Below are 27,584 nucleotides of genomic sequence, written 5' to 3'. Positions count from 1 at the left end.
TGTGGTTTGGTAAGAAGAATGCCCCTCTTCCCACAGGTGTTATTACTACCTCTGAGGGTGTAGAGTTTGAGGTTGTCACCTCATTCAAGTACTTGGGAGTATGGCTAGACGGTTCACTGTCCTTCTCTCAGCACATATCAAAGCTGCAGGCTAAAGATACATCTAGACTTGGTTTCCTCTATCGTAATCACTCCTCTTTCACCCTAGCTGCCAAACTAACCCTGATTCAGATGACCATCCTACCCATGCTAGATTACGGACATCATTTATAGATCGGCAGGTAAAGGTGCTCTCGAGCGGCTAGATGTTCTTTACCATTCGGCCATCAGATTTGCCACCAATGCTCCTTATATGACACATCACAGCACTCCTCTGTAAACTGGTCATCTCTGTATACCCGTTGCAAGACCCATTGGTTGATGCTTATTTATAAAACCCTCTTAGGCCTCACTCCCCCCTAAGATATCTACCGCAGCCCTCATCCTCCACAAACAACATCCGTTCTGCCAGTTACATTCTGTTAAAGGTCCCCAAAGCACACACATCCCTGGGTCGCTCCTCTTTTCAGTTCTCTGCAGCTAGCGACTGGAATGAGCTGCAACAAACACTCAAACTGGACAGTTTTATCTCAATCTCTTCATTCAAAGACTCAATCATGGACACTCTTACTGACAGTTGTGGCTGCTTTGCATGATGTATTGTTGTCTCTACCTTCTTGACCTTTGTGCTGTTGTCTGTGTCCAATAATGTTTGTACAATGATTTGTGCTGCTACCATGTTGTTGTTATGTTGCTACCATCCTGTGTTGTCAAGTGTTGCTATGTTGTTGTCTTAGGTCTCTCTTTATGTAGTGTTGTGTTGTCTCTCTTGTTGTGATGTGTGTTTTGTCCTATATTTATTTTTATCCCAGGCCCCCGTCCCCACAGGAGGCCTTTTGCCTTTTGGTAGGCCGTCATTGTAAATAAGAATTTGTTCTTAACTGACTTGCCGAGTTAGATAAAAAAAAATATATAAATAATAATCTTGGAACATGGCCACCATTACAATTCTGAGCCAAAATCCCAAATGACACCCAATTTACCACTATTATGTAAACTCAGCAAAAAAAGAAAAGTCCCTTTTTCAGGACCCTGTCTTTCAAAGATAATTCATAAAAATCCAAATAACTTCACAGATCCTCATTGTAAAGGGTTTAAACACTGTTTGAACACATGCTTGTTCAATGAACCATGCACATGCATCTGTGGAACGGTTGTTAAGACACTAACAGCTTATAGACGGTAGGCAATTAAGATCACAGTTATGAAAACTTAGGACACTAAGGAGGCCTTTCTAAGAAAGATGCCCAGAGTCCCTGCTCATCTGTGTGAACGTGCCTTAGACATACTGCAAGGAGGCAAAAGGACTGCAGATGTGGCCAGGGCAAAAAATTGAAATGTCCATACTGTGGGAAGCCTAAGATAGCGCTACAGGGAGACAAGACGGACAGCTGATCGAGTTACACCAGGAATGCACAATCCCTCCATCAGTGCTCAGACTGTCTGCAATAGGCTGAGAGAGGCTGGACTGAGGGCTTGTAGGCATGTTGTTAGGCCGGTCCTCACCAGACATCACCGGCAACAACAATCTATGGGCATTAAACCCACCGTCGCTGTACCAGACAGGACTGGCACAGCCAGAAGAGGACTGGCCACCCCTCATAGCCTGGTTCCTCTCTAGGTTTCTTCCTAGGTTTTGGCCTTTCTAGGGACTTTTTCTTAGCCACCGTGCTTCTACACCTGCATTGCTTGCTGTTTGGGGTTTTAGGCTGAGTTTCTGTACAGCACTTTGATATATCAGCTGATGTAAGTAAATACATTTGATTTGATTTGACTGGCAAAAAGCACTCTTCACTGACGAATAGCGGTTTTGTCTCACCAGAGGTGATGGTCGGATTCGCATTTATCGTCGAAGGAATGAGCGTTACACCGAGGCCTGTACTCTGGAGTGGGATCGATTTGGAGTTGGAGGGTCCATCATGGTCTGGGGCGGTGTGTCACAGCATCATCGGACTGAGCTTGTTGTCATTGCAGGCAATCTAAACGTTGTACGTTACAGGGAAGACATCCTCCTCCCTCATGTGGTACCCTTCCCGCAGGCTCATCCTGACATGACCCTCCAGCATGTCAATACCACCAGCCCTACTGCTTGTTCTGTGCATGATTTCCTGCAAGACAGGAATCTCTGTGTTCTGCCATGGCCAGCGAAGAGCCCGGATCTCAATCCCATTGAGCACGTCTGGGACCTGTTGGATCGGAATGGCTAGGGCCATTCCCCCCAGAAATGTCTGGGAACTTGCAGGTGCCTTGGTGGAAGAGTGGGGTAACATCTCACAGCAAGAACTGGCAAATCTGGTGCAGTCCATGAGGAGGAGATGCACTGCAGTACTTAATGCAGCTGGTGGCCACACCAGATACTGACTGTTACTTTTGGTTTTGACCCACCTTTGTTCAGGGACACATTATTCAATTTCTGTTAGTCCAATGTCTGCGGAACTTGTTCAGTTTATGTCTCAGTTGTCAAATCTTGTTGTTCATACAAATATTTACACATGTTAAGTTTGCTGAAAATAAACGCAGTTGACAGTGAGAGGACGTTTCATTTTTTGCTGAGTTTAGTACCAGTGTACGGTGTACCAGCCATCATAAATCTCAAACAACGTTTGCCAAACTCTATATTTCTCTGCACAGCACTGTACATGCCCTACAGCCGAATCCACCTCCGTAAAAGACGGTCATTGTGAGTCCCATCCCTTCTACAGGCCCATGCCACCTGTACCATGTGTGAGCGACTAAGAAAGTCCAGGTGATTCTAATTACTTTTTAATTCCTGCCACTGTGAACATCAGTTAGCTTAATGAGAGGGAAGGAAAAAGAGGTAGAGAACAAGAGACTCCCTCCTTACATTAAAAGGGCCTAATTACCAAACCTGGGGCACTGCCGCACCACCACTCCACAGGGACCATAACAAACCTGTTTACCAGCCGAGGCAGTGCGTGTGCGTGTCTGTGTGGGGAGCAGCAACCACACGCATACAATACAGAAGTTATTAATACAGCAGTCTACGCAATCAATGTAGAAGCTAATACAGTGCTTATTTATGCAGTTTCTTGCTGCTTTTTACTGCTCTAATTACGTTGGTAAGCAGTTTATAATAGCAATAAGGCCCAAGGGAGTGTGGTATATGGCCAATATACCATGGCTAGGGCTGTTCTTCTGCAAGACACAAAGCGGAGTGCATGGGTACAGCCCTTGGCCGTGGTATATTGAAGCATGATATTACAGTACATCCATGAATGTATACAAACAGTTTGGTCATATATAGCATTTATTTACACTTTTCTATTTACAGATCTTTGTTTCAAAATTCATTCTCTGTACACAGATTTTTATTTTTTAAGAAAATCACGATCACTCTCCACTGTATGAGGTTCACACTTTCACATGTCTTAGTCAGAAGTCAGAAGGGAAAGAGGACCAGTCTTAGTTTGGTCAGAAACATTTGAACATCTCTGAAAAGAAACCGAGCAACAGTAAAATTACAACCCTAAAAAAAAAGAAGGCTTTAGGAGGCAGACCAAACATGTTAGGTCATGACCCCATGAGATGCTGACTGCAACGTCCAGTGTGAGTGTGTGTGTGTGTCCGAGGCCTCCAGCCAGCGGACGGACACCAGGTCACCACCGTAACCATGGTAACCCCGGGCTTTTGACTTTTACCGAAGGTGTGTGTAAGGGTTGTTCGGTACATCAAACCAAGTTGAAACACATAAGGACACCAGAGAAGGCAGCTGCTAGACTTACTGATGTGACTCTGTGGACTCATTGGTTGCGTCCCAAATGGCACCCTATTCCCTATATCGGGCACTACTTAGTCCAGGGCCCATAGGGATCTGGTCGAAAGTAGTGCACTATATATGGAATAGGGTGCCACTTTGGATGCAGATACTGTCATGGCTTAGCAAACAGAGTGTGAGTTTCATTTGCAGAGAGCTTAAATTAAGGTTAAATAAATATCTATGATGATCATCTGCTATCTCTACATTAGGCACAACTTAATAGGCTCATGTAAACAGTATATATTTAAAAAAAAAGGGAGAGACATTTTTGTTTCTTTTAAAGCTGATTCCAAATAATATAATCCGTACAAAAAAGGAAAGAAAATGGACTTTTATCAAGTGCAGTTCTTTTTAGTTTCTAATCAATGTGAGAATAGGAAATTGGGCCTGGAGCTGACATGGAGCGCAAAAACATTACCGACATGATCAAAAGAAGCTGAGGAGGTTCAAATACAGAGTATTAAGCTGCCCCATGTTTACATACACTCCCAACCCACATAAACACACACATCATTGAGGAGATCATGCAACAACTATTGGTCTTCATCGTTACCTGGCAGGATGTTTTTGATGATAAAAGTTGTACATAATATTATTTCAACGTCCAATTTACATCGTATATCCACCCTCTACACAAGGGGTATAACAACTCTTAACCCACACGGTCCGGAGCCTGCTGGTTTTCTGTTCTACCTGATAATTAATTGCACCCACCTGTTGTCCCAGGACTAAAATCAGTCCCTGATTAGAGGGGAACAATGAAACATAGGAGTTGAACTGGGTTGAGTCCAGAGTTGAGTTTGAGGCCTCTACACCAGGCAAAAACAAACTATCCCATCATTTGGTACATCAAATAAAAACCCTAAGCAGTCAAATGAAGAGAGTTAATGTATTCCACCCTAACACCCCCCAGTCAGTCAGTGTTCATGAATAGACTGAATAACCAACAAAGCTACCGGACTGGGTTCTATGGGCCCTGGTTCTGGGCTATGAGCAGTCACAAAATGGTCGTAGTCCAGAAGTTTTTACCCGACAACAAAACTCATGGTCCTACTTCTGTGTTTTGAGGAGTATATTTTCTTAACCCTTTACACTCACGGAAATTTGACTATGTGGATAGGGCTAACTTGAAATGTTTCTCACAGACGAAATCTGAAAAGCATATGCATAATCATGGTAGCAGTTGAAAGGGAACAGTTAGGAGATGATGGGGAAATGACTACACTTGATTTGATGTGCATTCTACATTTACTGTACTTTCGCGGCATTTGTTGATAGAATCTGAAAATACTCTGGATATATTCAGTAACACGATAAGAACATTCCTGGAAGATGCAACACTTGACAAAAAAAATGACAAGGGTTTGAGTGAGAGGACTAACTGGTGTCTCCTCGTGGCCATGCACCTCTCCAAAGTGGGCACAGTTCCTAGGTCATTTCAAAGCACTTTAACGACTCAAAGAAGAGTCTTCCAACTATAAGGTGCCGTGTTCATGAGCTCTCCTAGCTGTACGTGTATTTTGTTTGTTTGGAACACAACCCTGCATCCCCATCATCACACAATTACTACTGTTAACGCAATCCAAAAATGGTCCATTTATAAAATCGCAATCTGGGTCAGGTGGTCATCATTTGAAAGTTTGTTCTTCTATTGCCAAAATGACTAGCTATAAAATACGATATTACTTGCTTTCGCAATGCAATGTATAATCCTGGTGCACATAGAAAGGAGTCTCGGGTGCATTCAGGTGCGTGTGCCGCGGCAAATTTTCTTCACAACAGACAAATATTAGGCTCATTCTGTTCAGAACAACCCAGTGGATGACGCCATGTCATCTTGTAACTGCATATCAAACATAGTCATCCTAAATGTTGACGCTGTATATGACATGAGTTTTATGATATGGAAACGTGAAGTGCATATTTGAACTCACGGGTGTTTTGGCTTGATTATGACATTAAAGCGGTATGTATTATAATCCTCGATTTCTCATCTTTCAAAAACGTATAGCATTTCCCTCACTCAGACAAGAAAAGAAAAAAAGTATATTTTTTGACCAGATAAATTGACTAAAAACACATGAACATTTTCAACAAGGTCGCGCGAGGTGCTCAAGTTCAGAATGTCCGTCAGCCAAAACCCATACAGAGCTCTGACACGTATAGCATGTTACTGTACAGCCCACTGCGTTACAATGTAGTTGTTTATCAGTGCCCACATCTACCATTATCAACCCGGGTACGAGTTTTCTGACCATGTGACCTAACTAGGAAATCTCCTGGCCTAAAAGGTGCCCGGTCACCACTGCGCGGTGCAGTACCAAAGTGTCTAACTGACCGAGTTAGGTAGTGAGTCCTACGTTCAGAGATGATCGTACGTCAGGCAAAGTCACGCGACACTCGTCCCTCCCTCAGCCAAGCGACAAAATATTCCATATCTTACATAAGAGTTGAGAGAGTGTTGTTAGACACATCATTAGATCATTAGAACCAGCCCTGCGGACCATGTCAGAGTCAGAAAGAAATCAGCCAGAATAATAAGACACTTTCTGATCTCCCTGTTAGCTAATTATTAACTTTTATGTGAACGCGTTTCTGTTTTTTTAACTAAAAACCTACTCGTCTCTGGGGGATTGACTGCTCGTTTGGAACTGAAAGCACGGAGATGAAAGAAGAGCTCGATGCCAGCTAGGATGACAACATGTGTCCTCAGTTTCCTTAGGAATTAAAAGTGACATATCAACCAAGTACAGAATATCTCTCTCTACCCCCCCCCCCCCCCACACACAGGGTTCGTTCAGACCTACAATTCATTCATTCGGTCTCGGGACTTGTTGCGCCTGCTGTGGAGATCCACTCAATGTGACTGGGCCTCTAGGAGAAGGTCTGAGTTCCTTGGGGACGGTGGCCAGTCAGGGACAAACAGTACAGGACAGTCTAGAACAGTCATCCATGGGTCTGCAGCAAGATCTCCACTACCACACTGACTGGAGGTCTTTCTTGTTTGGTTGAGGTCTACTTCGATGGGACAGGCATCGATGTTGTTGGAGTGTGGCACAAATGTAATTTCATCGTTAAGAACAAAGAGAAAAGGAGTCAAGAAGAACAGTCGGTTAGAACGGTACACACATACCAAGAAGCACTGGCTTCCCAAATGGCCCCCTATTCCCTACACAGTGCACTACTTGGGGCTCTGGTCAAAAACAACGCATTTTGTAGAGAATAGGGTGCCATTTGTGACGCAAACGTTTTTGTTTTCATCTACTAGTTGCACCGGTCGTGGACTGCAGAGGGACAAGAAAGTCGAGGAGGGGTTCCATCCATCCGTCCGCCAGGGGGCCTCTGTCAGGTGTTCAGTAGCTAGCTGTCAGGGGCCCACACTCATCTCTTGTAGTGGTTGGGGGCATCAGCGAAGGCAAACTTCAGCCTGTAGGCTTCAGCCAGGAGCACGCTGACCTCCTCGTTGCCCCAGTGCATGGTGGGTAGGTTCTGCAGCAGAATCATCAGACCCTGTGGGGCAGAGAAAGAAACAACAGAAGGATTTAGTGGAGCTGAAGGTGTGTGTGGAGAGAGAGAGAGAGAGCGAGAGAGAGCGAGAGAGAGAGAGCGAGGAGTGCAGTTAGACACAGAATAACTGATATGGCCAGAGAGAGAAAGACAGCGAGAACCAAGTGAGAGAAGGGCACACCACTCTTTGAACATTACAGTGTGTGAATGTGAAGGTGTCGCCAGGGGCAACAGCAGTGAAAGCATCAGCTCAGAGGAGCTGGGAGGGTGTCTCAGTAAGGAGTGCCTCACACACACACACCGCCTGCTTTATAACGCCAACCAGTGAAGCAGAAGCACCATCACAGCAAGAGGAACACACTTACACTTTTAATCAGCGAGTAACTCTATTTAACAATCCGCCGTGTGTCGTTTCGTTCTGAACAGAACCACTATGTTTCTCCTTCCGTTCCACTGTTACGACCAGCATAATAAAGTTCTGAACCGGTTTGAACCAGAAAGTAGTACTGGTTTACATAGTTCATTTCTGTTCATTTTTTAAAACTTTACATTTAGCTCATTAAATTACTCCACCAATCAGTGCAGATAGAGCAGCTTTCTTTGGACCGGGCAAGCTAGTTGTTTGTATGCTTGATAGACAGAGAAGTGTAGGGTGCGACTGAAATGTTGCGGGGTGGGGAGAGTACAAGAGAGAGGGCCTTGGCTTAAAGCTCTGGGCATCATGATAAGACATGCATTATAATGTGTTCAGGATATTAGTAAGCCTATCATTACTTCACTGAATCAAATAATTATATCCTAGCAAGATACCTAGCTACGGAGAAGCGGCTAATATATGGAGGAACTTTGAACGTCGGAAAGTTGGCTCAATGCCGAGGCTAGCTCAACGCCCTGGACCAGAGCTAATGTAAACTCACCCCGTTCCGTACAAAATGTGCGCAATCGCAACATTCAAACGAGGCTACAAAGAAAACTAATGGGACTGTAGCGACTGTGTTGACTTCAAAAAATCGGGGGTGTGAACTAGGTTTCTATTCAAGCGTTGATCGACGTGGTAATGGCTCTATAGTATTGGAGAAAAGTTGAAAAAAAACGGACCCTCCGTTACATCGTGACGTGTCATGCCGTAACGTACGGCACGCATAAAGCAACTATTTCTGTCGTACAATCTCTCTCCACCAGGTGTAGCACTTCTCTCATCGTTTAAAAACAAGAAATGGACAGTGACGGGGGTAAGGGCGGATACGTAGTCATTTTTTGCGTCATCACTGCATGCGATCATCATTCTCAAAGCCACTGTTTACTTCTAAGATCACTTTAGCGCCGCACTAAAAACCCGATTCAAATTCGACACAAACCTTCAAATAGGTATGTAATGACACATTATATAAACTCTTTATAGTGTTTTATTTACATTTTAGAGGCGATAAGGTGGACAGATCGAGTAAAAAAAAAGCTATTTTCCCAAACATCTCTCCTTCTCCTTCCCGTATATGTCTTTTGACCCCTTTGGATTCCTCATTGTAATTTTTTTTTGGGGGGGGGTCCAAATCAGACGGTACTATAATCATTGAATATTATGTCAATCCTATAAATTAAAAACGGCCAATTTGTGTGCAATCAATCATAATTATGTTGCAGGAATGCTTATATTATTTGTTTCTAAACTACAGAAACCATTTAAGATCAACCTGAGGTGGTTGGTGTCATGGCTTTCTGAAATGACATGGAACGACGAGAGACAGAGAAGTAAAATAAATTTAAAAAATGCCTTATGGAGTTACAGTTAACCCCAGCAGAGCCCCTGCCAGACCGCCCGCTAGATTGATGCATTAGTGTGTGTTAGTGGGGCTGGGACGGCAGGACCTCCATCTCCAGCCTAATAAAGCTCTCTGACTGGGGCCTGATGAGGGGGGAATGAATCTGGTTAACACTTCCTGCAGTAGCAGAGACAGGCCCGGCCTGGGGTGACAATGACACTTGCTCAAAATGCTTTCCCTACCATTGCACTGTATAGCTGCCTACTTTGGTTCGTCTAGGCTAGTTCTTTTCCCACTCCACACAGTTGTTTGAAATAAGACGGCTGTGTCTCTGTGCATACGAGTGTGCGCGTATCTGCTTGCTTATGTGTCTGTCTCACATGTTCACAACTCCACCAGCGCTAAAAACTAACCGACAGAGAAGGGAAAAAAAACGATAACAAAAGACAGATATCATTATTAATGCAATCAATTCTGACGCTCATTTGAATATCTGACAACGCCGCAGGTTGCATACGAATCACGTCCCAATAGTTTTGGAGCTATCTGAACATTAGCAATAACATCTGCTAAATATCTGTATGTGACCAATAAAATGTGATTTTATTTGAAATGAGATGGAGGAAAAAAAAGTGATTTCCCCGTGTTAAGTTCATGTGATACATTTGTGTGTGCGTTTGTGTGTTCATGCGTGCGTGTGTGTTTGTGTGTGTGCATGCGCGTGCATGTGTCTGAGCTGTCAAGGCCAGCAGAATCGAACATGCATGCATAAATGTGTTCCCTCCTACTATTCTCCCATCAACTCACTTGACATGTGCCACTGGCCAAGGTTACACTATACTATATACAAACATACTATACAAACATATAGCTGAACTGAGACGGAAGGGGCGGCAGGTAGCCTAGTGGTTAGAGCGTTGGACTAGTAACCGAAAGGTTGCAAAATCGAATCCCCGAGCTGACAAGGTAAAAATCTGTCGTTCTGCCCCTGAACAAGGCAGTTAACCCACTGTTCCTAGGCCACCATTGTAAATAAGAATTTGTTCTTAACTGACTTGCTTAGTTAAATAAAAGGTAAAAAAATACAAATAACAAAATTGAATGAAACATAGAATGCGATAAGCAAATTATTCGTAGACTGGATGACAGTTTGTTTGGATCTAAATGTCTTGTTCCTACAATTTTTTTATTACTATTTATCCCCATCCTTACGGACGGTAAATAATTGGAAATGTATTATTTTATTTATTGCAAATAACAAATGTGTTTGTTCCAGGTTTTTTGTTTTTTTTTATCAAAAAGGGTCTGTGGTAGGGGCGTGGCAATGGGCTCGGTCGGCCCGTTGGCGAGGCTATTTATTTGAGAACATTTTAGAGGCCCCCATCTTGGTTGTGTAGACACAATTTGAATATTTAAGCCTGAGAAGGTTTCTGACAGTTTGTGCAGAAATTCTTTGGGTTGTGCAAACTCAGTTTCATCACCTATCCGGGTGGCTGGTCTCAGACGATCCTGTAGGTGAAGAAGCCTGATGTGGAGGTCCTGGGCTGGCGTGATTACACGTGGTCTGCGAATGTGAGGCCGGTTGGACATACTGCCAAATTCTCTAAAATGACGTTGAGCTTACGGTAGAGAAATGAACATTAAATTATCTGGCAACAGTTCTGGTGGACATACCTGCAGTCAGCATGTCAATTGCACGCTCCATCAAAACTTGAGACATCTGTGGCTTTGTGTTGTGACAAAACTGCACATTTTAAAGTGGCCTTTTATTGTCTCCAGCAAAAGGTGCAACTGTATAAGAACCGTTCTGTTTAATCAGATTCTTGATATGCCAAAACCTGTCAGGTGGATGGCAAAGGAGAAATGCTCACTAACACGGATGTAAAGAAATTTATGCACATCATTTGAGAGAAATAAGCTTTTTGTCTGTATGTAACATTTCCGGGATCTTTTATTTCAGCTCATGAAACATGGGACCAACACACTCCATGTTGTTTCATTTATATTTTGTTCAGTATATAATTAGTGGATTAGGCTATTTCAGCCACACCCGTTGCTGACAGGTGGATAAAATCGAGAAAACACCCATGCAATCTCCATAGACAAACATTGGCAGTAGAATGGTCCATAAAGTAGAGCTCAGTGACTTTCAACGTGGCACCTTTACAACAAGTCAGTTCGTAAAATTTCGGCCTTGCTAGAGCAGCCCCGGTCGACTGTAAGTGCTGTCATTCTGAAGCGGAAATGTCTAGGAGCAACAACGCCCTGCTGCGAAGTGGTAGGCCACACAAGCTCACAGAATGGGACCGCTGAGAGTTAAAGCGCGTGTCCTCAGTTGCAACACCCACTACCGTGTTCTAAACTGCCTCTGGAAGCAACATCAGCACAAGAACTGTTCGTTGGTAGCTTCACGAAATGGGTTTCCATAGCCGAGCAGCCGCACACAAGCCTAAGACCATCATGTGCAATGCCAAGCGTTGGCTGGAGTGGTGTAAATATCTCCGCCTTTGGACTCTGTGGAAATGCGTTCTCTGGAGTGATGAATAACGTTTCACCATCTGGCAGTCCGACGGACGAATCTGTGTTTGGCGGATGCCAGGAAAACTCTACATTTGGCACTATGCATTTGGGCAGGTAAAGTTTGGATGAGGAGGAATAATGGTCTGGGGCTGTTTTTCATGGTTCGGGCTCACCCCTTAGTTCCAGTGAAGGGAAATCTTAACGCTACAGTATATAATGACATTCTAGACGATTCTGTGCTTCCAACCTTGGCAACAGTTTGGGGAAGGCCTTTTCCTGTTCCAGCATGACAAGGCCCCCGTGCACAAAGCAAGGTCCATACAGAAATGATTTGTCGAGATTGGAGTTGAAGAACTTGAGTGACCTGCACAAAGCCCTGACCTCCACCCCATCGAACACCTTTGCGATGAATTGCAATGCCGACTGCGAGCCAGGCCTAAATGCCAAACATCAGTGGCCAACCTCACTAATGCTCGTGGCTGAAAGGAAGCAAGTCCCCGCAGCAATGTTCCAAGGTCTAGTGGAAAGCCTTCCCAGAAGAGTGGAGGCTGCTATAGCAGCAAAGAGGTGAAAAACTCCATACTAATGCCTATGATTTTGGAATGAGATATTCGACGAGCAGGTGTCCACATACTTTTGTAGTGTATGTGGGAGCATTTGAATGGACAAGGCCATGTTGTTAGTTGACTAGTTTAGTCAGAGGCACAGTGTTAGTTTCATTGTCATACATCCTAGAATCGCAAATGTGAGAAAGCTGGATATGGAAGTTGGGCACAGTGGACTTCCAGAGGACATTCTATAGGACAACTCATAGGTATTCAGTGTCCTACCTAATGTATAGAATAAGCCAGTATTCAAACCCACCTCCCTGGTGACTGGCTGGTGAGAGTCCTTCATTAATGACTTAAACATTCTAACGACCAGATGTTGGCTATCATCGATATTCCGCTAATGAGCTTAATATACCTTAATTACACACATCTCACAGGCTGCTGCAGAAATCACTTTACTAACACAGGTAGGGGCACTTCAGAATGAAGGGGAGGGGGGGGGCACAATGTGTGTGTCTAATGTCCGATTGAGTCACATTGATAACAGCATCAAGAGGCCCCTCAGAAGACTCAAAAACGTCTGAACAATTAACAGCCTCTCTAAAGAAGCAAGGCCAGTGGCAGAAATGCACCACGTTTAAGAAAATGACGGGCCCATGTGTTAAAGGATCCTCTTCAGGAATTATAAGGCCTTTCAAGCCGACCACTTACGCAAAGTACAGTTCCTTAGATTCAAGCACCTGCACGAAGGTAAAGCGAACACCACGACAAAATACTCTCCTCACACTGAATAGGACATCCCTGGATGGTGCTCAGATTGTATTCAGTCAAATGAAAAGCCTGGTCCTTTTCAAGAGGACTCTGCTGTCTTTTCTCCCCACAGAGTTAACGAGAGATCAAAGCGGATATAGATGGATAGAGGGTGGACTGTGTGCGCTTACATGCTGACCAGACCGGACACGTTGCATGCGAGAGCGTCGCAAAATAAATGTAGAAATTCATGTTATTCAATTATTGCGCCGACGAGCGTCTGCGACGCCAAGGGCTAAAATAGAAGTCATTCCTATTTCTGATGCAGATCGCGCTGAAAGTCCTGCCTCTCTCATCTCCTCATTGGTTTATAGAAGCAGGTACCCACGTGCCATCTCCTCAATTGTTATGATTGAAAGACAAACTTTGTTGCCGGTTGTCGTGGTAATACAATGAAAGTGTAGATGCGATCACCATATAAGTTCAAAGATGAAAAAGCCTGGAAGGAGGAGAGATGACTAGAAACGATTCGGTTGGCCGTTTTATGTGTGGATTAATTGTCGGAGTAGAGGTCCTTGTGCATTTCAGGTAAAATAACAACTCAATGTTTATATCCCAGGACAAATTAGCTAGCAAAAGCAAGCTAGCTAAATAGGACAAATAAACGTTAGCAAGTGCAAGCTAACTAGCTAAATTGCCATAAATGTTTAATGCTTTTCGACCTGTCCCCAAATTAATGTCATTGGTTCAGAGTTTGTTTTGATATTTTAACCTGCGTGTCGTGATCGCGTTTGATGTGGGGGGGCAAAATAAATGTATGCACGATAGCGCACGCCCGCAGCCGGTTTGTGTTGCCTGTTAGCGTATGTGTGTATGTGTGCACAAGCAGAGACACAGTCACAAAGCCAAGTCACAGACCCAGTAGAGATAAATTCACAACCCTGCCTCTCCAATCTGTCATTGAGTCCATTAAATCACCTCCTAAGATAGCTGCTCTCACTGCTTTCTGTTTGGCTCCAAGACAATAATGACATGTATTTATCCTCTCGGAAATCACTGTATTGAGGAGGCGACTATGGTTACTGAGTCCTGTCCGTATCACAGGCGGCACGTAGCGAAGCAGCTTAATTATTTAGCTGTGCTTTTGGCTCACTGTGGTGGGTCTGGGCCGAGCCAGACACACAGACACGCACACACACACCGATAAACTGCAGGTCTCGAATGACAGTCTGGCAGCAAGGCCGAGCGCCATGCCGCACCACAGGCTACTGTTGTGGGGAGTGATAACTACTTTTAGGAGATTTGTGAGTAAGGATGAAAATAAAATAAAAAAAACAATCGACTGAGCCCCTCGTCAGCATCAGAGTCGCACGGCGCCCCGGTGTGGCGTTTATTGATCACTGATGGAGAACGCAGGGGCAGTCACTATCATACTGTAAAGAAGTCTCAGCCCTTCTACTGTGTACTGCGCTTGCACGCACCAACGCACAGACACACACAACTAACCACCACAGACGGGTGATTGATTACGGGCGACTTTACCAACAGCTCTGTTCATCAGGAGGTCCTGGGTATTGTGAGTAACATACACGAAGGGCCACACAAGTTAGCAGGAGAGTGAGCGATGCAGGTGGAGAGAGAGAGAGAGCGATGCAGGGGGAGAGAGAGCGATGCAGGGGGAGAGAGAGCGATGCAGGGGGAGAGAGAGCGATGCAGGGGGAGAGAGAGCGATGCAGGGGGAGAGAGAGCGATGCAGGGGGAGAGAGAGCGATGCAGGGGGAGAGAGAGCGATGCAGGGGGAGAGAGAGCGATGCAGGGGGAGAGAGAGCGATGCAGGGGGAGAGAGAGCGATGCAGGGGGAGAGAGAGCGATGCAGGGGGAGAGAGAGCGATGCAGGGGGAGAGAGAGCGATGCAGGGGGAGAGAGAGCGATGCAGGGGGAGAGAGAGCGATGCAGGGGGAGAGAGAGCGATGCAGGGGGAGAGAGAGCGATGCAGGGGGAGAGAGAGCGATGCAGGGGGAGAGAGAGCGATGCAGGGGGAGAGAGAGCGATGCAGGGGGAGAGAGAGCGATGCAGGGGGAGAGAGAGCGATGCAGGGGGAGAGAGAGCGATGCAGGGGGAGAGAGAGCGATGCAGGGGGAGAGAGCGCGATGCAGGGGGAGAGAGCGCGATGCAGGGGGAGAGAGCGCGATGCAGGGGGAGAGAGCGCGATGCAGGGGGAGAGAGAGCGATGCAGGGGGAGAGAGAGCGATGCAGGGGGAGAGAGAGCGATGCAGGGGGAGAGAGAGCGATGCAGGGGGAGAGAGAGCGATGCAGGGGGAGAGAGAGCGATGCAGGGGGAGAGAGAGCGATGCAGGGGGAGAGAGAGCGATGCAGGGGGAGAGAGAGCGATGCAGGGGGAGAGAGCGATGCAGGGGGAGAGAGAGCGATGCAGGGGGAGAGAGAGCGATGCAGGGGGAGAGAGAGCGATGCAGGGGGAGAGAGAGCGATGCAGGGGGAGAGAGAGCGATGCAGGGGGAGAGAGAGCGATGCAGGGGGAGAGAGAGCGATGCAGGGGGAGAGAGAGCGATGCAGGGGGAGAGAGAGCGATGCAGGGGGAGAGAACGCGATGCAGGGGTAGAGAGAGCGATGCAGGGGTAGAGAGAGCGATGCAGGGGTAGAGACAGCGATGCAGGGGTAGAGAGAGCGATGCAGGGGGAGAGAGAGCGATGCAGGGGGAGAGAGAGCGATGCAGGGGGAGAGAGAGCGATGCAGGGGGAGAGAGAGCGATGCAGGGGGAGAGAGAGCGATGCAGGGGGAGAGAGAGCGATGCAGGGGGAGAGAGAGCGATGCAGGGGGAGAGAGCGCGATGCAGGGGGAGAGAGAGCGATGCAGGGGGAGAGAGAGCGATGCAGGGGGAGAGAGAGCGATGCAGGGGGAGAGAGCGCGATGCAGGGGGAGTGTGTATACAATTACATCCACATTATCGTGTTTTATATTTTCTTCTCCCTTACTCCTTTCAGTAAATCCCTCTGTTGAGTGGATTCATACGGCCCATGTGAGAAAGTCCATGAACAGAGTCTATTAAAACCAATTTACAGGGGAGGCCCTGCCTCTAGCTCTCTCCCTTCCTCTCTCCTCCTGTCTCTCTCTCGCTCCTTTTCTCTACATCTCTATTTGTCTCTCTCTCTCCGTGTGTGTGTGTGTGTGTGTGTGTGTGCGCGCGCACGCGCTACAACTACACCAAATCAGTCTCGCGTGGTGATTCATCAAGCTACATGCAGTTTAAATGAGTCTCCACTCTCAGCCCAAGTTTGGACAAAATTACAAGTTTTTCTGATGAACGGCGAGGGCATTGTATTAATCAGGCAGAAGTTTACACCTTCTCATCTCTCAGTGTAGAGGTCTTAATAGACTCCCGACCATAACTCACAACAGCTAGTAGCTCAATGACAAGCATCCGAGGCGCTCCACACATCAATCTCTACTCCCAAAAGAAATGGAAATGATGATCCTTTTTTTGTGTGAATTTGTACAGATACTAGGCCAATAACTCGATTGGCACTTGCCGGACTTTAATACGAGATGTAATCTGGAAACGGGGGGGTGGTGAGGTTTTATTTGTTTGTCATTTTTTTGCCATTGATTGAATGTAGGCTTTTGTATGTGTACAAATACACACAAAAACAATGCATAATTTCCATAATTTTTCCATAATTAATGTGCGGAGCGCCTCGGGATGCTTGTCATTTAGCTACTAGCTGTTGTGAGTTATGGCCGGGAGTCTATTAAGAACTCTACACTGAGAGATGAGAAGGTGTAAACTTCTGTCTGATTAAGATACATGTCTGTCCTGGTAGTTGTGATAGAACAGATTGGGAGTTGGGAGTGTGACTGCCTCATATGTTGCTGCCATCACAAGCATATCCCACAATGCTTGACAATAGGATACAGAGACTGAAGTAGCACTGGCTTTTCTAAACCATCCGGAGAGAGTATACACAGGATATACATATTGAAATACCTCTGGGATTTCGATACCATGGTCTCAGAGTACACTCAAAAAGATATACAGAAATGAAAGTAGCATTGGCATTTCTATACCATCCAGGGTATGTACACTCAATAGGATTTACAGAGATTAATATTGCATTGACATGTCTACACCATCCATACAGAGTAAACAGTGCCTTCAGAAAGTAGTCATTATCGCTTTACTTTGTACAAATTTTGTCTTGTCAAAATTGATTAAATCAATTTTTCCCCCCTCACCCATCTACACAAGATACCCCATAATGACAAAGTAATAAGATGTTTTTAGAAATGTTTGCAAATGTACAGTGGCGTAAAGTACTTCATTAAAAACACTTTAAAGTACTACTTAAGTAGTTTTTGGAGATATCTGTACTTAACCATTTAGAATTGTTAACTTTTACTTCATTATATTCCAAAAAGCAATGATGTACTTTTTTACTCCATACATTTTCCCTGACACTCAAAAGCACTTCTTACATTTTGAATGGCTAGCATGACAGGAAAATAGTCCAATTCACGCATGTATCAAGAGAACATCCCTCGTCATCCCTAATGCCTCTGATCTGACGGACTAACTAAACCCAAATGCTTTGTTTGTAAATGATGTCTGTGTTGGAGTGTGCCCCTGGTTATCCATACATTTAAAAAAAACTAGAAAATGGTGCCATCCGGTTTGCTTAATACAGGGAATTTGAAATTATTTATACTTTTATTTTCAATACTTAAGTATATTTTAACAATTACATTTACTTTTGATACTTAAGTATATTTAAAAACAAATACTTTCACTTTTACTCAAGTAGTATTTTACTGGGTGACTCACTTTTACTTGAGTCATTTTCTATGAAGGTATCTTAACTTTTACTCAAGTATGACAAATTGGGTACTTTTTGAAATATAGAAATATCTAATTTACATAATCATTCTCAAACCCGAGTCAATACAGGTTACAATCCCCTTTGGCAGCGATTACAGTTGTGTGTCTTTCTGGGTACGTCTCTAAGAGGTTGCTCACCTGGATTGTACAATACTTGCATGTTATTCTTTCAATTCTTCAAGCTCTGTCAAGTTGGTTGTTGATCATTGCTATTTTCAAGTCTTGGCATACATTTTCAGGCCAATTTAAGTCAAAAACTGTCACTAGGCCACTCCGGACCGTTGAATGTCGTCTTGATAAGCATCTCCAGTGTACATTTGGCCTTATGTTTTAGGATATTGTCCTGCTGAAATGTGAATTTGTCTCCCAGTGTCTGGTGGAAAGCAGACTGAGCCAGGTTTTCCTCTAGGATTTTGCCTGTGTTTAGCTCTATCACGTTTATTTTTAGCAACAACAACAAAATGGCATGCTGATGACAAGCATACCCATAACAAGAAGCAGCCACCACCATGTTTGAAAATATGAAGAGTGGTACTCAGTGGTGTTCGGCTGGATTTGCAATCAGGACATAAATAATAAATCCTGAACTTATTGATGTTTGCCATGACAAAGGGGTTGAACACTTATTGGCTCAAGACATTGAGCTTTTCATTCATTTGTAAACATTTTCTAAAAAAAATAATTCCACTGACATGGAGGTATTTTATGTAGGCCAGTGACACAAAATCTCTATTTAATACTTTCTGAAGGCACTGTATACACTCAAAAGTATAGGCCTACCGACATTGAAGTAGCACTGATATTTCTATAGTATAGAGTATACACAGTACACACTTTTCTGCCCTCTTATAATAGCTCTGAGTCAAAGCAAATGCATTCAGCACGGACATTTAATCAGTAGAAAAGCAGCTGACATTTAAAGAGTTCCACTTCCGTCTGACAGACATTTAATTGCGCTAAAGCCGTCTGTGTAACTCCTTTCTCTCTCTCGGCTGGGAGTGTGTGTGTGTGTGTGTGTGTGTGTGTGTGTGTGTCTATGTATGTGTATGTGTGTGTGTGTTTATGCGCCCACATCTGTCTCTCAAGGAGAAGCACACAATGACATAGTGATCTTCGATTTCCACCAAACTAATAGCTTTGTGTGTACATCCCAGTCAGGCTGAAATTAACTTTCCAAATGACGTTCCCAGCATTTATTCAATACCAGATAGTAATGAAATCACAGAGAAAAGGCATGGTGGCTGTATAGAAGCCATTGCTATTCATGCTACATGGAACATTCGGTCCTCATTGAAATTTGATGAATGCTAGGAAAGAAACACAAGCTCTCCACTCTTCTGTCCCCTTGACCTTTCGTCACTAGCTGACTGGTCCAAATGGAAAGGCACCATTGAGTATAATTTGATATGAAAGCCTTGACATCATCTATATGAATCCTCGTAATTCTTAGCAAAACATCCTTGTGCACTTTATCCCTTGATACAGCTACAGGCCAGAGGGTTGGACAGATCAAGAGTTCTAGCATAGCGCTACTGTGAGCCAGTTAGAGCCAAAGTCTTAGTCAATGTTTTTGGAGTATCTAGGGCTATGGTGGTAATGTAGAATGGCAGTGAGTGCTTCAGCCTTCTGAAAACAGCACCGCAGGCACTCTGCAATTCTTCCAGAGCCCTGAACAACACTGTGTGTGTGTGAGAGAGAGAGTGTGAGAGAGGTAAAGGCAGAATTTGTGCATGTGTGAGAGAGACAGTGAGGGGGGGGAGAGGTAGAGTTGGTGTGTGTGAGAGAGAGAGATGTAGAGTTGGTGTGTGAGAGAGAGAGGGGTAGAGAGAGGGGTAGAGAGAGGGGTAGAGAGAGGGGTAGAGAGAGAGGTATAGAGAGAGGTAGAGAGAGAGGTAGAGAGAGAGAGGTAGAGTTGGTGTGTGAGAGAGAGGGGTAGAGAGAGGGGTAGAGAGAGAGAGGTAGAGAGAGAGGTAGAGAAAGAGAGAGGTAGAGAGAGAGGTAGAGAAAGAGAGAGAGGTAGAATGAGAGAGAGGTAGAATGAGAGAGAGAGGTAGAATGAGAGAGAGAGGTAGAGAGCGAGAGGTAGAGAGAGAGAGGTAGAGAGCGAGAGGTAGAGGTAGAGAGAGAGAGGTAGAGAGAGAGAGGTAGAGAGAGAGAGGTAGAGAGAGAGAGGTAAAGAGAGAGAGGTAGAGAGAGAGGTAGAGAAAGAGAGAGAGGTAGAATGAGAGAGAGAGGTAGAATGAGAGAGAGAGGTAGAATGAGAGAGAGAGGTAGAGAGAGAGAGGTAGAGAGAGAGAGGTAGAGAGCGAGAGGTAGAGAGCGAGAGGTAGAGAGCGAGAGGTAGAGAGCGAGAGGTAGAGAGCGAGAGGTAGAGAGCGAGAGGTAGAGAGCGAGAGGTAGAGAGCGAGAGAGAGAGGTAGAGAGAGAGAGTTGGTGCCAAGTAAGCTATTGAGGCAGACCGAGATGCCAGTTACAGTCGCAGCGGTTCCCAACCACCTGAGTTTCCAGTTAGTCATTTACCTGCTTAACCAATCAAACAAGCATGAACTCTTTTGCTTCCCTTCCCTTTTTCTTCTCATTTGTTGACTTACAAAATTATTATTTTCTCACCATTTCATTACACTGCCTATTAGGCGACAGGGAGGGCATCAGACACTTCCCTGAAGTATGTGTGATGCCTCCACTCCACCTCACTTCAGTCTGTCGGTGGACCCACTCTCCCAAGTAGAGCCTCACCAGCCACAAAATTTGGGATGATTTTAAGGCATACATTAGGGAATGATATTCTCATACTTTGAAAAAGTATAACTGAAGTTAGAAAGAAAAATTTAAGGAAAAAAAAATCACTCTTAGAAAAAGCCCATAGAAAATCTTTACAAGGTAAAGAAGAAAATATAATTTCTGAACTTAAGCAGTAAAATAATATTTTACTTTTGAAGAGAGCCAACTAATACAGGTTAAACTCAATTAAGGCATACTATTTAATAAAAAATAAATCTGGTAAACACCTGACAAAACCAATACACGGCAAACCAGTTATAATTCTAAAAGATGGTTTAATTAGAAACACTATTAATAACAATTTTAAAAGCTTCAACGAAAATCTATATACATCTGAATTAAAAAGCAGCCTTCTTAGACTCAACAACACTTCAACTGACAAAAAAAGAGTCACCCCCAAAATCAATATTAGACTTAAAACATTGGGTTGAGAAAAGCACCAGGTATGGACTGCTTTCCCATAGAAATGTATATTACATTATGGGACAAAATAGTGTTCCTATTTACTGAAATGACAACACACGTCACTCAATTCAGTGCTTCCGAGTTACAGTTGAAGTCGGAAGTTTACATACACCTCAGTCAAATACATTTAAACTCAGTTTTTCACAATTCCTGACATTTAATCCTAATAAAAATGAATTGTCTTAGGTCAGTTAGGATCACTACTTTATTTTAAGAATGTGAAATGTCAGAATAACAGTAGAGAGAATAATTTATTTCAGCATTTATTTATTTCATCACATTCCCAGTGGGTCAGAAGTTTACATACACTCAATTAGTATTTGGTAGCATTGCCTTTAAATTGTTTAACCTGGGTCAAATGTTTTGGGTAGCCTTCCACAAGCTTCCCACAATAAGTTGGGTGAATTTCAGCCCATTCCTCCTGACAGAGCTGGTGTAACTGGTTTGTAGGCCTTCTTCCTCACACATGCTTTATCAATTCTGCCCAAAAATGTTCTATAGGATGAGGTCAGAGATTTGTGATGGCCACTCCAATACCTTGACTTTGTTGTCCTTAAGCCATTTTGCCACAACGTTGGAAGTATGCTTGGGGTCATTGTCTATTTGGAAGACCCATTTGCGACCAAGCTTCAACTTCCTGACTGATGTCTTGAGATTTTGCTTCAAAATATCCACATAATTTTCTTCCTCAATTTTCCTTCCGCACCGGTCCCTCCTGCAGCAAAGCACCCCCACAACATGAGGCTGCAACCCTCATGCTTCACGGTTGGAATGGTGTTCTTTGGCTTGCAAGCATCCCCCTTTTTCCTCCAAACATAATGATGGTCTTTATGGTCAAACAGTTTTACTTTTGTTTCATCAGACCAGAGGACATTTCTCCAAAAAGCACAATCTTTGTCCCCAAGTGCAGTTGCAAACCGCAGTCTAGCATTTTTATGGCGGTTTAGGAGCAGTGGCTTCTTCCTTGCTGAGCGGCCTTTCAGGTAATGTCGATATAGGACTCATTTTACTGTGGATATAGATACTTTTGTACCCGTTTCCTCAAGCATCGTCACAAGGTCCTTTGCTGTTGTTCTGGGATTGATTTGCTCTTTCGCACCAAAGTACATTCATCTCTAGGAGACAGAACGCATCTCCTCCCTGAGAGGTATGACGGCTGCGTGGTCCCATGGTGTTTAACTTGTGTACTATTTTTTGTACAGATGAACGTGGTACCTTCAGGCATTTGGAAATTGCTCCCAAGGATGAACCAGACTTGTGGAGGTCTACAATTTTTTTCTGCAGTTTTGGCTGATTTCTTTTTATTTTCCCATGATGTCAAGCAAAGAGGCATTGAGTTTGAAGGTAGGCCTTGAAATACATCCACAGGTACACCTCCAATTAACTCAAATGATGTCAATTAGCCTATCAGAAGCTTCTAAGGCCATGACATTATTTTCTGGAATTTTCCAAGCTGTTTAATGGCACAGTCAACTTAGTGTATGTAAACTTCTGACCTGCTGGAATTGTGATACAGTGAATTATAAGTGAAATAATCTGTAAACAATTGTTGGAAAAATTACTTGTGTTATGCACAAAGTAGATGTCCTAACCGACTTGTCAAAACTATAGTTTGTTAACAAGACATTTGTGGAGTGGTTGAAAAACAAGTTTTAATGACTCCAACCTAAGTGTATGTAAACTTCCGACTTCAACTGTACATGTATCAAACAGTTACTTCAGTTATATTTCAGTCTGCAGAATACAGACACATAAATTGAATAAATTGTAGCAAAATAATAAGAACTCATAAGCAACAGAATGACAAAACATCTTACCAGACTTGATACATATTAATCAAACAAGGTTTAATAAAACAGACACTTACAAACAAATACAAGAAGAAGTTTCACTATAATACAATACGATAAAAAACAAGATGTAGATTATTATTTTTATTTTTAATGGCTGTTGATGCCAAAAAGGCTTCCGACCATCTTGAATGGCCTTTTCTAGTCAAAACTTTGGTAGCCTTCAACTTTCCAGATGAAATAATACATTTGCAGCAAATGAGCCCTCATTATGTGATATTTCTTTAGAAAAGCGGCGCAAGACAGGGATGCCCTCTCTCCCCCCTCCTGTTTGCATTGGCAATTGAACTGCTTGCAGAAAGTGACAAACAACAAATATGTAAAGATTACTTTATCCCATTACTCAACAACATGAAAGCAGATCTAATTAAATCAGACACTCTTCCCAAAAATCGTAAAGGTAATATAAACTTCTTTAGAATGGCATGGTTCCCAAAGTTTTTATATTTATTTTTGGCAATACCAATTACCCCACGAAGACATAATTTTAAAAAGTATACTCTGCCATAAGACTTTATATTTTTATTTTTTTTACCTTTATTTAACTAGGCAAGTCAGTTAAGAACAAATTCTTATTTTCAATGACGGCCTAGGAACAGTGGGTTAACTGCCTGTTCAGGGGCAGAACGACAGATTTGTACCTTGTCAGCTCGGGGATTTGAACTTGCAACCTTCCGGTTACTAGTCCAACGCTCTAACCACTAGCCTACGCTGCCGCCCCATGGGAAATATATGGGAAAATAACACTCATTGAATAAATGGTAAAGGATTACAAGTTCATAATTCTGAGGGTGGTTTTAACCTTCCAGATGTAGAATTGTATCAACTCACCACCCAAGGCTTTTACTTGCAACATATAGTTAAATACACTAAAGAGGAACAACGGGTACATACTGAAGATGCACATGATCACCCCCAGAATCTTTTCACGTATTTTTTCAAAGGATGGAGCTAAGAACATCTTCATAGTTAAGAAAACTATAACAATATGGAAGAAAATGAAACTGATTCTACAAGAACCAATATCAATCCCTAAACATACACCACTATGGAACAATACTTGGAAAGCGTTTCAGAATTCACTGATGAATTGGCCCGCATGGAAAACTAAAGGCATATAAACCATAAATTACTTGGCAATAGGAAATACAATTATTGACATGACAGAATTAAGAAAGGAATTTTGGACTGCCCAACATATACATTTTCAAATACATGCAACTTAAAAGTTTTATATCATGAAATCTTGATCTGAAATCTTTTGAACATCAAAGCAAATGAGGGAATTCTATTTGAGTAAGAAAAGGATACTCATACGATAGGTAAGATGTACAAAACATTGCAGAAAGCCTATCCAACTGAATCTCTTTGGAAAAAATAAATAAACTATTGGAACCACGACCTAAAAATAACTGATATTGGCACAAGATGGAGTGAGTGTTGGAACAAACAAAATGTACGCTTAATCCAGTCTAAACTAATGTACAGAAATGTTTATAGAAGAGACAAAAATCACACATTTTACAGCACAACGGCAGAGTCATGTCTAAAACTAACAGCGACTCAATGATTCATGCTTTCTGGGAGTGCAATGAAGTCCAAAAGTTACGGGCGGAGTTCGAGAGTTGGCTGTCAGAAGGTTTACATTATACATTTTCTTTAAATCCGCCTATCTGCATCATTTAAGACATGGCATATGAGGGAGCGGTGAAATACCCAAATGTGTTGGACTGACTGTACTTTCACATCAATCCTTTTGAAAAACGTTTGCTAAAAAACTGGAAATTAAATGACCCTCTATTAAGACACTGGATGTCTCAAACACATTAAATACTGAAAAAATGTGGGCTACAGAGAGGCAGTTTGAAGCTATACGGCATAAAGTATTGCAAGCACTAGACATATCCAGGGGATGAGAAATGAGAAAGTGTTACTGTGAGACGGGCAGGATGGGCGAGGTTACAGTGGGAACATGTGGGACTGAGCAAGTGTGCATTAACAACATTAATGTTTGTCGACATTTGTGGATGTAAATGTTAAATTGTCTATGTACGTTTTTGTATTGTCAAAAAGTTAACAAATAAAAATAAAGTGATATATGGCTGGAGAAAAGTTGTACAGGAACTGCAGTCTAATATTAAGGGAATGAATAATACCGCGTGAGAGTGGTGTGTATTAAACAATGTGATATTGTTAAGTGTGAGTTAACATGCAGGTTATCACATGGCCATACATCCTCTCTTTTTAATTAAGGCCTGCACTCATGTATGATGTCCATTATGACAGCACAGAACTTCCGAGTGTTCTCCTTCACACGCTTGGTTGGCTGCGGGAGCTGCTGGGGCCATCTCGTGCGTGTGCGTGGACGTGCCATTGCTCGTGACTAAATGTGTGTCGGGGTAAGCGCTCCTGGGCTGTGGTGTGGAACTGTGAACGGATACAGATCTACAGAACCCTGGGAGAACTACGCAGCAACCCCTGCACGACAGCGTCTCAACTCCAAGCCCTTACCATTGGAGGCTCAACTCGATTTAAATCAAAACTGTTACAACGACACAGTGGAAGATGGATTCCACCTGTTTCGATTTTCTTTCTCCCTCACCCCATCTATCAATAGTTAAACGTGTTCTACTGGTTTCAGACTCAGGGGGTATTGGTCACAAATATCACAGATTCTTTTTTAAATCACCTTTATTTAAGGCAAAAAAATAGGCCATGGTGGCCAAGTAATTACAATATAGCAATTAAACACTGGAATGGTAGATGTGCAGAAGAAGAATGTGCAAGTAGAGATACTGGCGTGTAAAGACGCAAGATAAATAAATAAATACAGTATGGGGATGAGGTAGTTGGATGGGCTGTTTACAGAAAGCCTATGTACAGGTGCAGTGATCTGTGAGCTGCTCTGACAGCTGATGTTTAAAGTTAGTGAGGGAAATAGAAGTCTCCAGCTTCAGTGAGTTTTGCAGTTCGTTCCAGCCATTGGCAGCAGAGAACCCGGAAGGAAAGGCGACCAAACGAGGAATTGGCTTTGGGGGAGACCAGTGAGATATACCTGCTGGAGTGCGTGCTACGAGTGGGTGCTGCTATGGTGACCAGTGAGCTGAGGTAAGGCAGGGCTTTACCTAGCAGAGACTTGTAGATGACCTGGACCCAGTGGGTTTGGCAACGAGTATGAAGCGAGGGCCAGCCGACGAGAGCATACAGGTCGCAGTGGTGGGTAGTATATGGGGCTTTGGTGACAAAACAAATGGCACTGTGATAGACTGCATCCAATTTGCTGAGTAGAGTGTTGGAGGCTATTTTATAAATGACATCGCCGAAGTCGAGGATCGGTAGGATGGTCAGTTTTACGAGGGTATGTTTGGCAGCATGAGTGAAGGATGCTTTGCTGCGAAATAGGAAGCCGATTCTAGATTTAATTTTGGTGTCTTTCCCCAGAGAGGAAGCCTGGACTGACAGACACACAGAGATAGAGAGGGTGACAGAGGCAGTGTGTGAGGCCTCTGTTCTGTACAGGGCTAAGCTGGGGGGAAAGGTGCGTGGGAGGTGTCAGGTGAGCCAGCCTCTGGTTTATGGCAGGACAAAGACAACTGAATAGGACAAGTAATAGACAGCTAAGACAACAGCTAGCACTAGACTGCTTGTCGGCTGCTGACTTTAGACTGGCAAATGATGCTCTAAGGAGCCTGTATGAGCATAGGAACAGCTGTTTAAGTAATGCCTGTATATAAGCCGTATAAAGCACAGGTTATACCCTGCAATGAAGATATTTTCACCCCAGTGCCCATGTCAACATTTCTGTTTCGTTGATTCAACGGAGGAGAGGAGCATCCAGCAGCATGGTCAATAATATTGCAGTACATATTCTGCTGCTCGCGCACGTGCGACGGGAACGTCTTTGTCGTTGTAATATCCCAAACGGACGTGGCACTTTCACCATATAAGGATTCTAGCTTTAAGGTAAAGTCCGGGATGCATTACAAGACGGCGGGCCTAGATTCTGCCCTGATTCGTAGACCAGTTTGATCATCCTTTCCTGTGAAACCAGAGGCCAGGGGAAATGTAATCGCTAATCAGAGACTGGGAGGAAAAGGAATCTTTGGTTGAATCCCAAATGGCACCCTATTCCCTACATAGCGCACAACCTTTGACCAGAGTCCTGTTGAAAAGCAGTAAAGGGAATAGGGTGCCATTTTGGGCTGCAGCCTTTGTGTCCGTTTCATTAGCCTGAGAAAAGGCTTCCCATTATGTGATAAACAAATAGATAATGAGGGCTCATTTGCTGCATATTGGCCTCGGTACATGCCAGCGGGCTCTGACATTTGGCTGTCTGTGGCCTGTGGTGGCTCACTGCAAGGGGGCCAGGAGGAGAGAGGGGAAAAAGAGGAGAGCAGACGGCAGGCACAGTGGATAGAGGAGCCACACAGACACGTGCTCATAAACACACAGACAAGCGTGCGCGCACACCCACACACGGTGAACTCTTCAACTCTCTCAACACACACACACACACACAACAAGAAAACTCTTAAACTCTGTGTCTGCACATGCATGTGCACACACCCACACAAACAAATCCGATGCACTCCGTGTCACAAGCAGTGCTCTTGGGAGCTATACGAATATACTC

General features: G+C 43.8%; 1 protein-coding gene across 2 annotated transcripts in view; it reads right to left on the bottom strand.

Moving 5' to 3' along the window:
- Window positions 1–3,348: 3,348 nt before the first annotated feature.
- Window positions 3,349–27,584, bottom strand: part of tbc1d22a (TBC1 domain family, member 22a) — a 162,329-nt gene continuing 138,093 nt past the window's right edge. For both annotated transcript variants that reach the window (XM_055906168.1, XM_055906167.1), the window contains exon 14: window positions 3,349–7,386. In XM_055906168.1, coding sequence (XP_055762143.1) covers window positions 7,258–7,386 — 129 coding nt within the window. In that variant the 3' untranslated portion in view covers window positions 3,349–7,257. The remainder of the gene's footprint in view (window positions 7,387–27,584) is intronic.

The sequence above is a fragment of the Salvelinus fontinalis genome, chromosome 39 (assembly GCF_029448725.1).
Source record: "Salvelinus fontinalis isolate EN_2023a chromosome 39, ASM2944872v1, whole genome shotgun sequence".
NCBI classification, from domain to species: domain Eukaryota; kingdom Metazoa; phylum Chordata; class Actinopteri; order Salmoniformes; family Salmonidae; genus Salvelinus; species Salvelinus fontinalis.
This window is presented reverse-complemented; position numbering and strand designations above follow the sequence as displayed.